The sequence below is a fragment of the Dromaius novaehollandiae genome, chromosome 14 (genome assembly GCF_036370855.1).
Source record: "Dromaius novaehollandiae isolate bDroNov1 chromosome 14, bDroNov1.hap1, whole genome shotgun sequence".
Classification (NCBI taxonomy): Eukaryota; Metazoa; Chordata; class Aves; order Casuariiformes; family Dromaiidae; genus Dromaius; species Dromaius novaehollandiae.
In genome coordinates, this window is record NC_088111.1 from 4,157,523 (window position 1) to 4,171,695 (window position 14,173).

Sequence of the window (14,173 nt, forward strand, 5' to 3'; positions counted from 1 at the left end):
TAGGCTGCTCTTCCTGTACAGAAAAGATTTGATTTTAAAAAGAGAAGTCTTTGCACTTAAAAAAGTTGTGGAACGTGTCTGACCTGTGCTCCTTCAACATAATGACGGCAAGGTAAAGAGTAAAGTCATGACCCTGGAGAACAATGGATAATAGAAAACTTTTTATGTGCGCATATGTGAATACACAATTTTTAGAGACGGTCTGAGGACAGGAAATAGCTGCAAAGAAGGGAGAGGGGAAGAATCCTCTGTAGAGAATGATGTACATTTTTAGGTGACTATCTCAATATGTGCATGGATGTCTTCAGTTGTTTAAACACATTGCTCTGGCTATGCCTAGCGATGCTACAAGTATAAACTGCATGTGTACTTCCTGCAGTATGTGTTCTGGAGAGACAAAGTGCCTAAGTGCTGCCTGTATACAAGGTGCGACTGTGTGATTAAATGGTGAGTTAGAGCAGGAGATACATACAGCCTCTTCCTTCTGCCTCTTGCAAATTTTCAGTTTGTTCTGCAGCTTCTCCACCAGTTGCTTCATGCACTGGTGGTTGGTTTTGTGGTTCTGTTTTGCCTGGAAGACCAGCTCTTTTAGGTATCACTCATTCTTGAGCAGACTTTTCAGTCTCCACGTGGTGTTTCTATGCAGAGCCTAGCCCTGTTTCCAGTTCTTTAATTGGAAAAGGACCAGTAGGATAAATGATTGCAGAAGCATTTTTAAGTGTGGATTTGGAAATATGAAGATCAGAAGAAGAAATAGGGAGGTGGTGTCTATCCCAGGAATTTGAATATATTCTAGAGCTTTGTTGTAGCGGGTTCAAAAATAAACAGCAGGTCGTGCTATTGAAGGCGGTACACCTTGCAAGTTCTTCTTCATGGCTGTAGACGAGTTGTGAATAGCTGTGGCTTGCTACTGCTGTACTCTAGCTCCATAGAGATTCTGATTGGTTAATTTGTGCGTGGTGCAAAGAAGTGCTGAACTTCTCTTGCGCTCCAGTGGGCTGAGAGTGTCCAACATATATCTTCTCTGCCTAGACTCGTTTTCCTTAAATTAGTGCACGCCCTCTGGGACACACTGATTGTTAAATGAAAGTGTTCCTTTTCAGATATTTGTGCTGAATGGAAGCTCAAGGGCAGGAAAGTTTCATAGCTGCTCTGTTGAAATGATCTTTTTAATGCACTTGGACACATTTGTTACCCTGGTCTCAAGTTTCATGATGGTGATTTTCCTCCTTTCAGGACTAACTACTCAGCCTCTTCCATCTTTACTTTCAGGTCTTGTGTGATTTCATAATTCTTCTTGATCCTTTCCAGGTGTATGCTGTGATCCAGCTCCTGACACAGTTCTGCCATGTGAGAAGCCTAGGAGGAGGGTAAGAAGCAGACTGTCAGCACAGCTGTTTATGCAGAGCATTGGAAGCTAGGGTATGTAGACCTGATATCTGTATGTTGGCTTCTGAAAAATTTTGCTGGATCTGTAATTTTCTGTATGTCACAGGCTGCCTTTCTAAAGAAAACAACCACTATCCATTGAAATCAATGGAAATAATCCTAGCTGACTTCAACAGACTTTGGGTTAGAACATAAACTGGGTGGTGGTGTGCTTGCTTTATACTACTGGACTGGTCTAAGGTGTTACGCCCATTTATTATTAGATCAGTAGTTTTGGTTCTAATGACACTTTCTGCTTAGAGACGCTTCAGGCTTTGTCATTTCTACCCTTTGATAGGAAGAAGGTAGATTAGAGTGTGTTGTAGATGGAAGGTGAAGATACGGTCTGAACGTGTAGTAGCTGAAAGCACAAAGGAGGCATAAGGCTCAGCCTCACTTCGTGAAGAAATGCTGTGCATTAAATCCGCAGCTAGCTATGATATTTCTGAAGTGCCAGTTGTCAGCATAGTGCCAATGGAGCAATCTGCTCAGTGCTGGCAACTTTTCTCCCCTCTGTGCCAATTATGAATGCCATTGACTAGCTAGAGAGGGAAGCCGGCCTACTCTTTGTTGGAGGCCTGTTAGGTGTGATGAGTGGAGTTGTGTAATAAGTGAAAGAAGGGATAAAGAGAGAAGAAATGGAGGTATTCCTTAGGGTGCCATCTGTGATGTAGATTACTAGGGAGGCAGAAAGGAAGTGGATTTCTTCTTTTGCAGATTAATTTTGCCAGACTGGTGCAATCAGTGAGCTAACATGCATTCTGCTTTTCAGGTTCATAAAAAGCAAGTGCTAACATATATTAACAGTGCACTTTCAAATCAGCACTAGAGAGAAATAATGGAATATATACCTTAAGGTTTCCAGCTATGAACATAAAGGGCAGAAGGGTGGAGAGGTGACTTATATCAGCCACAGCTTTCTTTGTACTCTGATCAGCTACTTGGTACTTGCTGATGATTTCCTCATGCTCGTTAGTAATGCATTGAGGGTTAGACTCCAGCTTTCGTTTAATAACTGCCAGACTTTGATTCTAGAGGGCAAAAAGAAGTCTTAGAGACCCAGCATGTCCTATCTGCTCAGCTCTGGGGCTTCCATTTGGTCAGCAAAAGGATGATTTGTTCATCACAGCTTTCTCCAGAGGTTACTTTTCTCTGTAAAGCAGTGTGCTGTTAAACCAGGCGGGATTCATCCACTCTGTATCTTCATTAGCTTACACTGGGACCTATGTATTTGCTTTCATGTGCTTTCCATTTCATGTGCTTTTCATTTCTTTTCATGTATTGCTGAAATGCTAATGCGTCTTTGAGGCAGAAATAGGTCCCATTGTTTATGAGGTCCTTGAGTCTGAGTCTGTTTCGCTGGTTTTCTGTGTATATGGATTTGAATTTATATATCAATATTATTCACAGTTATGCTGCAGTAGCAACAGCTGGCCTCAGACTTGATTGAAACTGTATCTGATTGCAATCTCAACAAACAAACATAGTCCCTGTTCTAGAGTTTACAATATGTATGTGTCTTTTTATCTCATGGAAAACATGAGCCCCACAGCTCATTTAGTGCTTACCGATATGAATCGTTGGAGGACTTTCGTTGTTGCTGTTGTTAGAGGACTTTTTTGTTGTTGCTGTAAAAATAAAAAAACCCTTACTCTAAAGAAGAACTACAATGGCTTTAATAAAAAACCTACTTTCTAGCAATCCCGGGTACTCTTCAGGAAAACAGTGTCAAGTGTATGTGGCATTGTGCTACAGAATGCTGTACAAGTTCTGTGCCATATAGGTTTTGTAAAACAAATAAGTTTAAAGACAAAATCTGGTATGGAGGTAGCAGTTCACCTGCCAAAAACGTATCCTTTCATCATCAGTCAGTTGTGAGTAAATATATTGGTTGCATTTTTTATTCATCTGAATAAAACCTACATTTATAACTCAATTTTTATAACTGATGTCCCATAATCACAGCTGAGAAATGCTTCCCATATTATCAGTCCTTTCCAGAAGTCTGTGTTTTATGCTTTTCTCATTGCAAACCTCAGCACATGTAGTCTATCCTTTATGGAAAAGAACTGCAGAATGTAATGGTGAATGTTAAACTGCCTTCTTAAATATAACCACGAAATGAAATGACAGGTACATTATTTCATACGGAAGGATGCTTAAAATTTCACTAAAATGATCTCATTCTCAGCTGCATTCTATGGAAGAAATCCCAGCACCATGGAAACAACTAGCAAAACTATAGCTTCAATGGAGGCAGAATTTTACACTGCTCCTTTTAAAGTGTTTTTTTCAGAGGTGCTCAGCACTGTCTTAACTCTTCTCCCACTGAACTTGCTGAAAGTCTTGTCATAGGCTTCTCTAGGAGCAGTGCTGGGCCTACCATCAATATGGTATTTCTGAAGACAGAGCTTTCTGTTCCATAGAGTTGTCCTGAGGACTGCTGCTGTATTTATCCATTGTTGACTAAATCCTGCACTACTTACGCAGAGTGAAGAATTGATATTAGGCTACATACACTCTTGACAAGGCAGCTGTTGCATAAATAGCTCTGCTTTGTCTGTACCTGGTCTTTGAGGTCATTATTCTTCTCTGTGACTTCTACCAGCTCTTGATTCAGTAGTTTGCAAAAGTGCTCGCTGCCCTCCAGGCCAGTGTGCGCTCCTTCCAGTTCTGTCTGCAGCAGGCTGAAGCGGGGTTCCTGCAGGTGGTTGTGCTCCCGCAGCTCCTTGTGCTGGTGAGCAGCCTCATCCGTTTGTACCTGAAGGTCTTGAAAGAAAGATCAACATAAATAATGAATTGAGAGGAAGCTGAAAGATGTAGGATGTCTCTGCAAAGCTTTCTCTAAGGGGATGTCAGATTTAAAAAAACAAAAGAAACAACCCAAAAACAGTGCTTGATCCTAGGATCACGTATACCTGTTTTACATCACTGTAACTATAGTGACTTTAAGAGAATTATTCTTGAATGAAACTGGTGCAACCAAGGTTTGAGTGTGTCTGTATATAGAGAGAGAGGCACAGACAGTAAGTCTCTCTGTCTCTCCCCCCGCCCCTTTCAGTTACTAAAATTAGATTCTTGGTAGTAGTTGTCTCTTTGTTGGAACACAGTGATATTAGACTTTTAGTTATTTACTTATACAATTTTATTTTTGATTTGAAGAGGTGAAGGAAGCTGGTTAGTTTTAGTTCTTGGTTAGTTTCTAGTGCATTTCATCACTGCACCATTCAGTCAGCAAGTGTAGCAGGAAAATTTCTCTTAAAAGCAAACTTCTGTTAATTTAACTGCATGTGTGTAGTTCTTTGGATATTTAGTTTGGCAAAAGCTGATAGTAGTGCTTGTCTGTAAGGTTTGTTAGAACTACTGCAAATTTAAATTGGTGTAAGTGGGAGAACTAGGGCTTTTGAACAAATTCAGAGTTTGTATTCAAGGTGTCTCTCCAAGCAAGAGTATACAGTCTAGTGCTTTGTTGCTTAAGCTGTACAATAGAACTCATATGCTTTTCCATTTAGGGACCTGCTTCCACTCTTTCCAGTTTAACTTGATCTGCTGTTACAGTTTTTTTCAGTGTCTTAACAAGCTCACTGTTGTTCCTGTTGGCCTGATCCATTTAGATTTTCATTTTGTTCAGCTCAGTTTCCATCCTCTTGAGCCTGAGAGCTTCAGCATGCCCCTTCGCTTCAGTCTCCAGACTCACCTGCAGAGACTCAATTGCACACTGGTGATTCTTTCTGCAGAGTCCAGTGAAGCATATGTTGCAGCATTCTGTTATGCTGAGTCTGATCCAGCCTTTATATCAAATTGTTGCCTACCAAATAATAAAAACACAGTAACTTTGAAACCTGCTTAAAAATGGGGTATCAAGACTTTGCACTATGCTGTTCTTGAACACCTTTATTTAGCACGTAGGCTGGAGGGAGCTCTCAGGAGGTAGTCTTAAAAATCCTACTGTCTGAAGTCTTGATCATCTCTTGCTAAACCCGTCCCACTAAATGTGTGACCAGACTGCACTTAATTTTCAATAATGGAGACTCCATGAGCCCCATACAATCTGTTCCAAGGAGTAACACTCCTTATGATTAGAAAACTTTCCTAATATCTAACTTGAACTTCCTTGCTTTGGTCTTAGCCTATGACTTCATGTCATACCATCAGTGTACCTGGTTGCTTCAAATTCTTCTTCCTTCTCATGGATTCTTCTGTCAATATCAGTTTTAACCTGAGCCAGTTCTGAGTGTGAATCAGTTTGCTTTCCTCAACCTGCAAGGGAATGTACAGCAGGTGGAGGAAAAAATGCCCTCTGTGGGGTTATAGGTAAAGAATCCATGTGCCAGCATGTGGGCAGCAGGCCTGTGTGCAGCTGTCACATCTGTAACATTGGCACCTCCAGGGAAGACTCTGCTTCCTCCAGTGCCGCCTGCAGTTCATCCTTCTCAAGCTCCAGTTTCTTCTTTATCTTCTGCAGCTCGCATACTCTTCTCTCCCTCTCCCAGCTAGTCGATTAGATCCTTAATTTCCCCTAGGAAAGAAAAAATACATTTCATGTGATAGGTTTATTCCAGGACTGTGAACTTTACTAAGTTCACCAGACAGATTCTTTGAACGGAAATGGCATAAAATGGTTCCAGTCACTATGCATCAACTGCCCTTTGCATTCATTGCTAAATATTACCCTGGATTTTTGAATGAGCCCTACTAGCTGCATGTGTTCATGGAGGTGGAAGAATGAAGCCTGTTAACCCAAGAAAAATACTTTCCAGACCTTATCCAGTCTTCCCTCTGCCCCCTTTGAAATGGTCGCTTTTTCAAAATGAAAGCAGGATGCCACATCATCTTGGTATAATAGAATGAGGCTCTTTGCCAGCTGATGTAGTCCGGAGCAAAGGGTTGGGGAAATAGCCCAGAAAACACTGGGTCTGTGCCAGGCAGTCCATCGCTGTTTTCTGTGGGCTCCAAAGGCAGAAGATTGTAGCATCTTCTCAATATTTACAGTGTCATCTTCCAGCCTCCTGTAAGGGATCAGTTTCTGTGTTTTACAGAATGAAAGAGAACTGTCAAAAAGTCAGCAGGTGGTCTCCCCCTATAGCCAGTGGGGGATGAGGTGATGGTAAGAGGGAGACCCTGAACAGAGATTTAATTGACTTGCTCTGAACTGACTCACGGAGATGCCTGAATCTTCCCACTGAGGATAAAGGGAACCTCACCTTCACAGGGTAAAGCTGTCTGTTGTAAAGGGTCCCTTAGGTGAGTTACTCAGGATTGGAGAGAGGGCTGGTAGCCAGAGTTAGGACTGGAACTTGTGTCTTACTTAATGTTGTCTAATGCTGTAACTAGTCATTATTCCCTTTTGCAGAGCTCTAGTGATGGTATGTGGCCCACCCTGGAGTGACAGCCTTCTAGTAAAGCAGTGACTATAGCCAGGCTGCTATTGCGGTCTTGCTTTGAGGGTTCAGAAAGATCCTTCCCCCTGAGCATTCTCCCTAGAGTCAGTTCCCTGGAAGCAGTGTGCTGATGTTAATTACAGTCTTGAGTAATCCACTGGGTTGTGCGTGTGTGTGGGTGCAGATTCTATCCTAATAGCAGAATTTAGCCTGTGACTTTTTAAGCCCATCAAATGTATGTTCACAGAGAATAAAAGCACTGCTGAGAATAAGAAAAGTAGAGTTCATGGTGGAAAACACAAGAGGTTGTTTGGTAGAAATCAAGGGGCTTACAATTTACAGAAGTTTTTTGTATCAAACCAGTGCTTACCCTGAAGGGTCTTCCTCTCTTTCTCAACAGATTCCAGGTGCTCCAAGGCTTCTTCATAGGCAGTCTTAAGCTTGAAATTTTCAGTTATATACGTGAGGCATTCCTTCTGGGAACTATCCACTTCCACCTGCAGCTCTCCCCATTTTTGTTGCTATTCTGCCAGCATCTGATCAAAGGCTCTCGGCTTCTTGTCCGGGGCAGCACAAACACCGTTGGCCTGGAAAGATAAAGCCAAGCATTCACTGGATGCAAGTTTTCTTTACACTTCACTTCTCTGTGTGTCCTGCCAACTACTCACAGTTAAATTGGCAGCCACTCTAATGACTGGCAGAGTTTCTCTTGGTCATTCTGAGTGGATGATTAAAATGTTTACGAGGCTTTCTTTCCTCACCATTAGGAATTTAATAAGATCACCCAGTTCCCATCAGTGTGATAGTCTCCCTTCCTCCTGCAGTTATAATGATGCTGCTGTGGAACAAATGTTTTCCTCTTCAGACATTCCTTGTGCAGATGTGCAGTTAGTAATTGTCTGGGTTGATTAGTGCGACTTTCTATTTCAAAGACTACTCAGTTACAAACAAGATGTTATTCAAGACTATTTTAGACTGTGTTTAACTGTTTGTCTGTTTGTCAACTGTTTGTTGAAAGATATGTTTTTCTTTCCTAGGAGCTTTTAATCACAAATATTCTATGTATCCTTATGATTTGCACATGTGTTCAGATACCATGGCGACAAGTACACCATAGGAACCATAGAATAAAGAACAGCTTCATTAAGGCGAGTGATAGCAAAACAGATTTTCAGCCCAGTAATGCAATGCTATATGTGGGATTGTCGGCTCTTGAGACCTGTTCTAAAGCCCACTGCAGTTATTGGCAGATACCCAAGGACTTCAGTGGATTTGGAGCAGCCTTTGTGCTTATTTTAAGTAACATTTTGATTTAAATGTCCCACAGTTGCACTACTTCTCATGCTTTTACACCAATGCTAGCAAGAGTAGAAATGCTAATTTAATGAAGGAGCGTCCGTTGCTAGTGTTTTAACTACATGTTGTTTAGAACTGCTTCAAGTGTGGTGGTTAATAAACAGTGGCCAACCCACTGGTACTGCAACACTGAAAAGTTCAAAGCAGGATATCATTATCCTTAAAAAGAAGATGAATACCTTGCCTTGCAATAAAGAAGGGCTTTTGCTTCAACTGTACTCTCGTTTCTGGAAGTCAGCTAATGAGTTTACGAGAAGTGTGCTGTGTGCTCCTAGGAATTATCTGTGGCTCTCATCTGTGTTTTCTCTTGGTATGATGAATCTTAGCCCTGTTTCTAATGGTGATGCAGATTACTGTGGTGTTTGGCAGAGAGATCTTAAAATATTAAGAAACGGGACGAATCCAAAGCCAACCTGAGTTAACAGGAAGATTCCCAGGGCTTCCAGAACCAGGTCGTAGATCTTGCTGGTTTGTTCAGGCTTGTGCTGGAAGCACTGTTTAATGACTGGATGTCTTACCTTTTCCAGGTCAAGAGTGAGGTCCCCCACTTCTGTCTGAAGCTTCTACTTAGTTTTCTCTGTGCTGGCTACCCAGGCTCGGGCCGATTCGGCTGTCTCCTCTGCTTCTTGGAGCCTTGCAGCCAACTTTCTCCTGAGGGAAGGAGGACAGAAATGTCCTGGGAAGTGAGCCGCTCATGGAATGAGGGGGCAGTAGGAGCCAGCAGCTCTCACCTTCTCAGGCACCATCACTGTTTTCACCAGTGATCCTGGAAGCAATTTCAGAAAAGGGGCTATAAAACCATTGCTAGTATGTAGGTGGCTCTTCCCCTCCACTGGTGGGTATGGCATACTGCAGCTAAGCCCTTTGTTGCTGGATTGTTACCTGGTGTTAGACTCTCTTCCACCTTGCATTTGGGTATCTCAGGGACTAGGATAGTGTCTAACAGCAAAGTAGCCTCCCTTCTGAATATCCTTGGGATTCAGTGCAAAGTCCCGCAGAGATACAGCAGACTTATTCCATTTGTCTCAGCTTGTTCCAGATGCACAGTGAAATCCTCCAGATGTCTTAACTTTTGTTGTTAATGTGTGAAAGGATTCTTAAGTTAGCTGTATTAGACTGCTACCAAGATTGGCTCAACTTCTAGCATGTAGTACCAGATTGTAAGGACTTTAACCTGATTTAGTGCTTGCTTTATTCCAAGGAAATTCTAGTGGCTTTTCTAGGGCTGCTGGAGGAGTAAAATTTTCCTTAGGGTAAAGGAGCTCTATCCAAATCCAGGCATTTATCAGAAAGGGTCAGTATTTGTCTGTTGTCAGTGTACAAGTGTTAGGTCTCAGTAGGCCCTATTTATTATTGCAGGTATCATTTTCTTCTTCTTGGCTGGAGCACTTGTACTTCCCCTCTGTCTTCCAAATTGAGTCCTAACAGATCACATCTATAAGCTGTGACTCAGCAGCCAAACTAAATAACAAGACTGCCGGAAGTCCCATCCCTGCATCCTTGGAAGTTGAATGCTCACTTGGTTCCTTCCAGCTCTTCAGTTCTTTGAATGGTATCAGTCTTGTATTTAGTCCCCCACACTGTGACTTCAGTATTGAGTTTAAAGACCAGGTGCTGCAGTTTTACTCCCCTGCTCTTCTTCAAGCTGCTCTTTCATGAGGTCCAAGTCATGCTTTGTGTTGGCTGGGCTCACTACAGCAGCACTACGGGACTAGAAATAGCCGTTACTATACACTCATCCTGTTGGAAGTATGAATACACTGACTTAACCCCCCCGAGCTGAAGTGCTCCACTTGAGCAGCTCAGTTCTGGACCAGCTAGAAACATCCCAGGCTTCAAAATATCTTCCTGGTCAGGAGCCAAGTTTCTGCTCTCAGTACCTGGCTGTTATTGTAGTGCAGTGAATTGAATTGAACGTGTACAACTGAAAACAGAATTTGGCTTGTCATCATCACTGTTTTCTCTGAAATAACATTTTGAAAGAGTTATGACCATAAACCCATTTGGTGATTGTTCTGAACAGAGAGCGAATTCTTGCCAGACTTCAGATGGACAGATACAGCACCAGAATTGTTCTTTGGAGATATGGAAAATGTTTCCAAGACAGACATGTCAGACAGAAACCTAAAATACTGATAAGTTTGGAGCCAAAGTTACTTAATCAGTGTAAAGAAATGTGAATAAACTGTAGTATGATCCACTGAACAGACATTAGACTGAGACTCAGGTATGTGTTCTGCTCTTATCTCTGCTGCTGACTCATGGGACACTATCTTACTTTCATATCCATCCGTACAAGGCTAATAACCCCTTCCCCTTCCCCCCCCCCCGCCCCCGAGATCAGCTGGTAAAAAGCCCAGAAATTAATTGGATGACTGCAGTTTTCCTTCGTGAGAGCTAACATAGTAAAAGATTTGTTACTCTAAAGCGAGCAGTGTGTAAAGCAGCTGGTAGTGCATCTCCCCTGATAGCAGCAACTTCTGTAGGTAGTCGGTTGTCCCCAGTACCTTTGACTCTTCATCCAGCTGCCTCTCAAAGTCATCCACTTCAGACGTGAGAGAAGTCTTTGTGTGGACGGTCTGGTTAAGCCTGCTCTGAGCTTCCTTGTGCTCCCAGCTCAGCTTGCTGTTTCCAGCTGTGGGAAAAGTGCAGGAGAGGAACTAATTCAACCTTACTGGAGAGAAAGAGAAGCAAAGGCTAGAAGGATTCAGCAGATTTGCTAAGGAGATGGGGCAGGGCTGCCAAAGCTAGATGAAAGGTAGGGGAAGAAGAGGATCAAAGGGATGTAGCATTGCACAAAGCTGTCAACAGATGGAAAGGAATTTACCTTGGAGCTGAGTCCTAATGGCATTAATTTCTGCTTGGCTCTTCTCTATCTCAGCCAGCCTGGCTTTGGCTTCAGACAAGTTATCTGCCAGCCTGCAAACATGAGCATCTGAGTTCAGCTGTAAGAGGGAAGTCAGTCATATGATGCTGAGTAAGGCTTGAAGGGCCAAAATATCATCCCTCCCTTGCAAACTCAGTTTACTCCCATTGGTTGTAATTATAATGGGATGACTGTAATAGGCTAAGGGAGTGCAAATTGTCATGATCTTTTGTGAGTGGGATGCTCTCTCCATCAGCTGGGGCTGCAGTGTTCAGCACCAGCCTGCAAATGACTGCTTTCTGATATCAGCTCGTAATACAGAGGGTTGAATTATGCCTTGCATTGATGGCTGCACCCATGGCTGCATTGGTGGCTAGTTGAGGGAGTCCCTGGTGGCCTCCTCTTGGATTTTTGGGGAACTCCATGCTTGCGCTAGGGTCATCAATCTCTGCTTTGGTGACCTGTTTGTCCTTCCCCACTTTGGCCTTCACTCTCTGTAGATTCTCCATGTGCTTTGCCATTTATGCCATAGTGTCTGTGTGCTTCTTGTGGAGGGTAAAGGCTGTGGCCTCACCCTGTAGGGCTGCCTCTAGCTCACAGTGCAGCTTTAGCAGCTCAGCTTGCCGGTTGCGATTCTGTTTAATCTGAGAAGGGGCCAAATATGTGCTGTCAGCTGGGATCTGGCAGCCCTAGAGTCTTAGTAAGGCCCTCAGGGGGATGTTTTATATGAAAGGCTTCTGGAAGCCTTTTATTTAGCTTTAATAGTCTCTTTATTTGGGACAAACACCATCTTTGGTATTAATCCATTAGAGGGTCAATAGCTGGTGTCTTCCAGAAAGATTAACCTTCTGTAGGCCTCCCTGCTAAAGCTCAGAGTTGTTCTTTGGACTGCAGGCCATATATTTCCCTCATAAAACAATAGAAAATACACCTAATGCTTCTCCTTCCTCTTTTCACTATGTGCTTCTGAATTGGCAAATTTCTAGTGAATATCTGGTCATCTTTCACTTCAAGTCTAGAGGAATGACAAAGATCACAGTGCATTTCCCCTTCCAGGGTCTGCTGTGTGAGGGGAAGGTTGGGTTAGGTGTGCAGAGACTAGAGGAGATACTGGAAAAGCATCTTTAGAGAGTCCCAGTTACATTTCTTTCTCTGAGGAAAGAAACAAGATGTTGAGATGCTAATGCCTGGCAAGTTGTCTGACCTGGGTAGTTGTTGCGCCACTGGCATCTTCCAGGTGATCAGCGAGATCCTCAAGGTCATGGGACAGATAATTTTCTTTTTTTCTCCACCTAGTGGGAAAGAGGGAAAGCAATCCTTACTCCATGTCAACCTGCCTATGAATAGACTTAGAAGGATAACCATTTTGGAAACAGTTGTAGAAAGAATGAGGCATAATGTGAAGCAAGAGAGGGAGCAGGAATTTCCAAATGCTGTGCGTGGTATTAACCAGCATGGCTGCTTTTTGTGTCACTGGACAAGTTCCTCTACCTCACTTTTCCGATCTGTGCAAGGGGTCTAACAGCATTGACCTATCTCCTAACATGTTTGAGAATTAATTAGCTAGCATTTCTAAAGAGAATTGAAATGGAAATGTTGAGTATTGATGCTGTCAATTGATGCTGTCAATTTGTATTAGTCATTAGAATGCATACAGAGTATTCTATTAAGATATAATCTTTCTGGGACTAAACTATCTTCAGGCTTTTCCGTTGTTACTGGATCTGATTATACATTTAACAGTCACATCCTGGCAATTTACCTAATGCTTATTAGAGTAGATCCATCCATCACTACAGAGCTGTAAAAAGCAGATGGAGTGACTTGATAACAGAAGCACAAGACAGAGGAATGCCCATTTTCTCCAAAGTGCCATACTCTTGGCCTTTAGAGGACTGCCCTATCAGTAACGGGCCTCTTCAGAGGTTTCCCTAAAAGGAGTAGCTTGTGCCATTTACAACAGTGAGTTCATGTAGGCTAAAACTAGAGTTTAAGATTGTTGCCTGTCATCACTCCTTCCTGAGGAATTTTGTTTTTTAATTAGTAGCTTACTGGCTTTTAGGAGATGTTTTCAGAGGTGTAGTCACCCCTCTGAGTTATTTACTTCTTGGAAAGATACAGTTACTTTTGCTCTCACAGCATGCTTAGCTTCCTGCTCTTCTTCCAGCTCTTCAGTATGGACCTGCAGGGCACACGCAAGCACAGCACTGTATGTGAGATTTGAGAGAAGTTTTTTCAAACACAAAGACAAATCCAAAATTTCTTCATTTCCTTCTTTGTAGTTCTGTCAGCTCTACTAGATTTTTTTTCTCTGGGAGAGATCTACAGCTGGGAGTATTAAGTCAATAAACCTGGAAAGACCTGACCAGGTTTCTGAGTAGACAAATGGTGTCATCTGCAGCATGGTTAGCTTCACGTATCATGTCAGAATTTGGTCTTCAGGAATGTAGCCAGGCTGATTTGGTTACTTGAGGGAAATAGAAGCTTGCTCATAGCAATGACTGCAATCTAGGTTTGCGGGTCATTTTTTTCGTTGAAATACTGAGATTTTAGTTAAATATTTGGGCACTGAAATATGTTGGATGAAAGAAATATTTGAATTAAGAATGGCACTGCTGTGCTTCCTGTGAACTGTAGTAATGTTTTTGGTTTTATTCACCATCTGCCCTTGCATGGCAAGAGGAAGAGTGCCTTGCAGGAGCCTTTGGCAGTAACGTGAATGGAAAGATCTATCACCCATCTTTTCTGGCAGCCTCCCAGCAAAACCGGAGGTCCTTGCAGCAGATCACCTTTCCCCTGGCCATGCCAGTATGACAGGGCATGGGCCGTGAGCGAAGACAATTTCACAGACTTCAAAGAAAGTGGAGTTTAGAGTGAGTAGTTAGCACAAAAGACAGAAGCTGGGGCTCAGAGCTGCCTGAACCATTGATTCACTGAAAGCTAAAAAGACAAATGTTTCCAAACCAAGAGGTTTCAGAAGCTTGTAGAGAAGAAGTCAGGAGCTGCTGGGGGAAAAAAAAATCAACATCTACCTGGGGAAAATAGACAAACTGTCTCAGCTGAATCTGTTTCTTAAGGGTTTAAAGGTTAATAGGCTCCAGACTCGATTTTAACAGGACAGAAAGGTCCATATTGGTGTTTT

At 42.6% G+C, this 14,173-nt stretch overlaps 2 protein-coding genes across 16 annotated transcripts in view; one reads left to right on the plus strand and one right to left on the minus strand.

Moving 5' to 3' along the window:
• Positions 1-14,173, plus strand: part of KPNA7 (karyopherin subunit alpha 7) — a 61,390-nt gene that overhangs the window by 4,697 nt on the left and 42,520 nt on the right. For 7 of the 15 annotated variants that reach the window (XM_026095181.2, XM_064520129.1, XM_064520123.1 and 4 more), the window contains exon 1: positions 1,319-1,422. The gene's annotated coding sequence lies outside the window, so the exon portion shown is untranslated. Of the gene's footprint in view, positions 1-1,307; positions 1,423-14,173 lie in introns of those variants that run through there. The other 8 variants (XM_064520120.1, XM_064520125.1, XM_064520127.1 and 5 more) reach the window with 6 other exon arrangements.
• LOC112980356 (putative uncharacterized protein MYH16) lies at positions 1,228-11,552 on the minus strand. Its single transcript, XM_064519939.1, is given in 9 exon segments — positions 1,228-1,359; positions 2,997-3,056; positions 3,995-5,897; positions 5,899-5,947; positions 7,180-7,396; positions 8,684-8,816; positions 10,587-10,800; positions 10,993-11,110; positions 11,373-11,552. Coding segments are annotated over 7 exon segments (1,017 nt in total). The 3' UTR covers positions 1,228-1,359; positions 2,997-3,056; positions 3,995-5,791.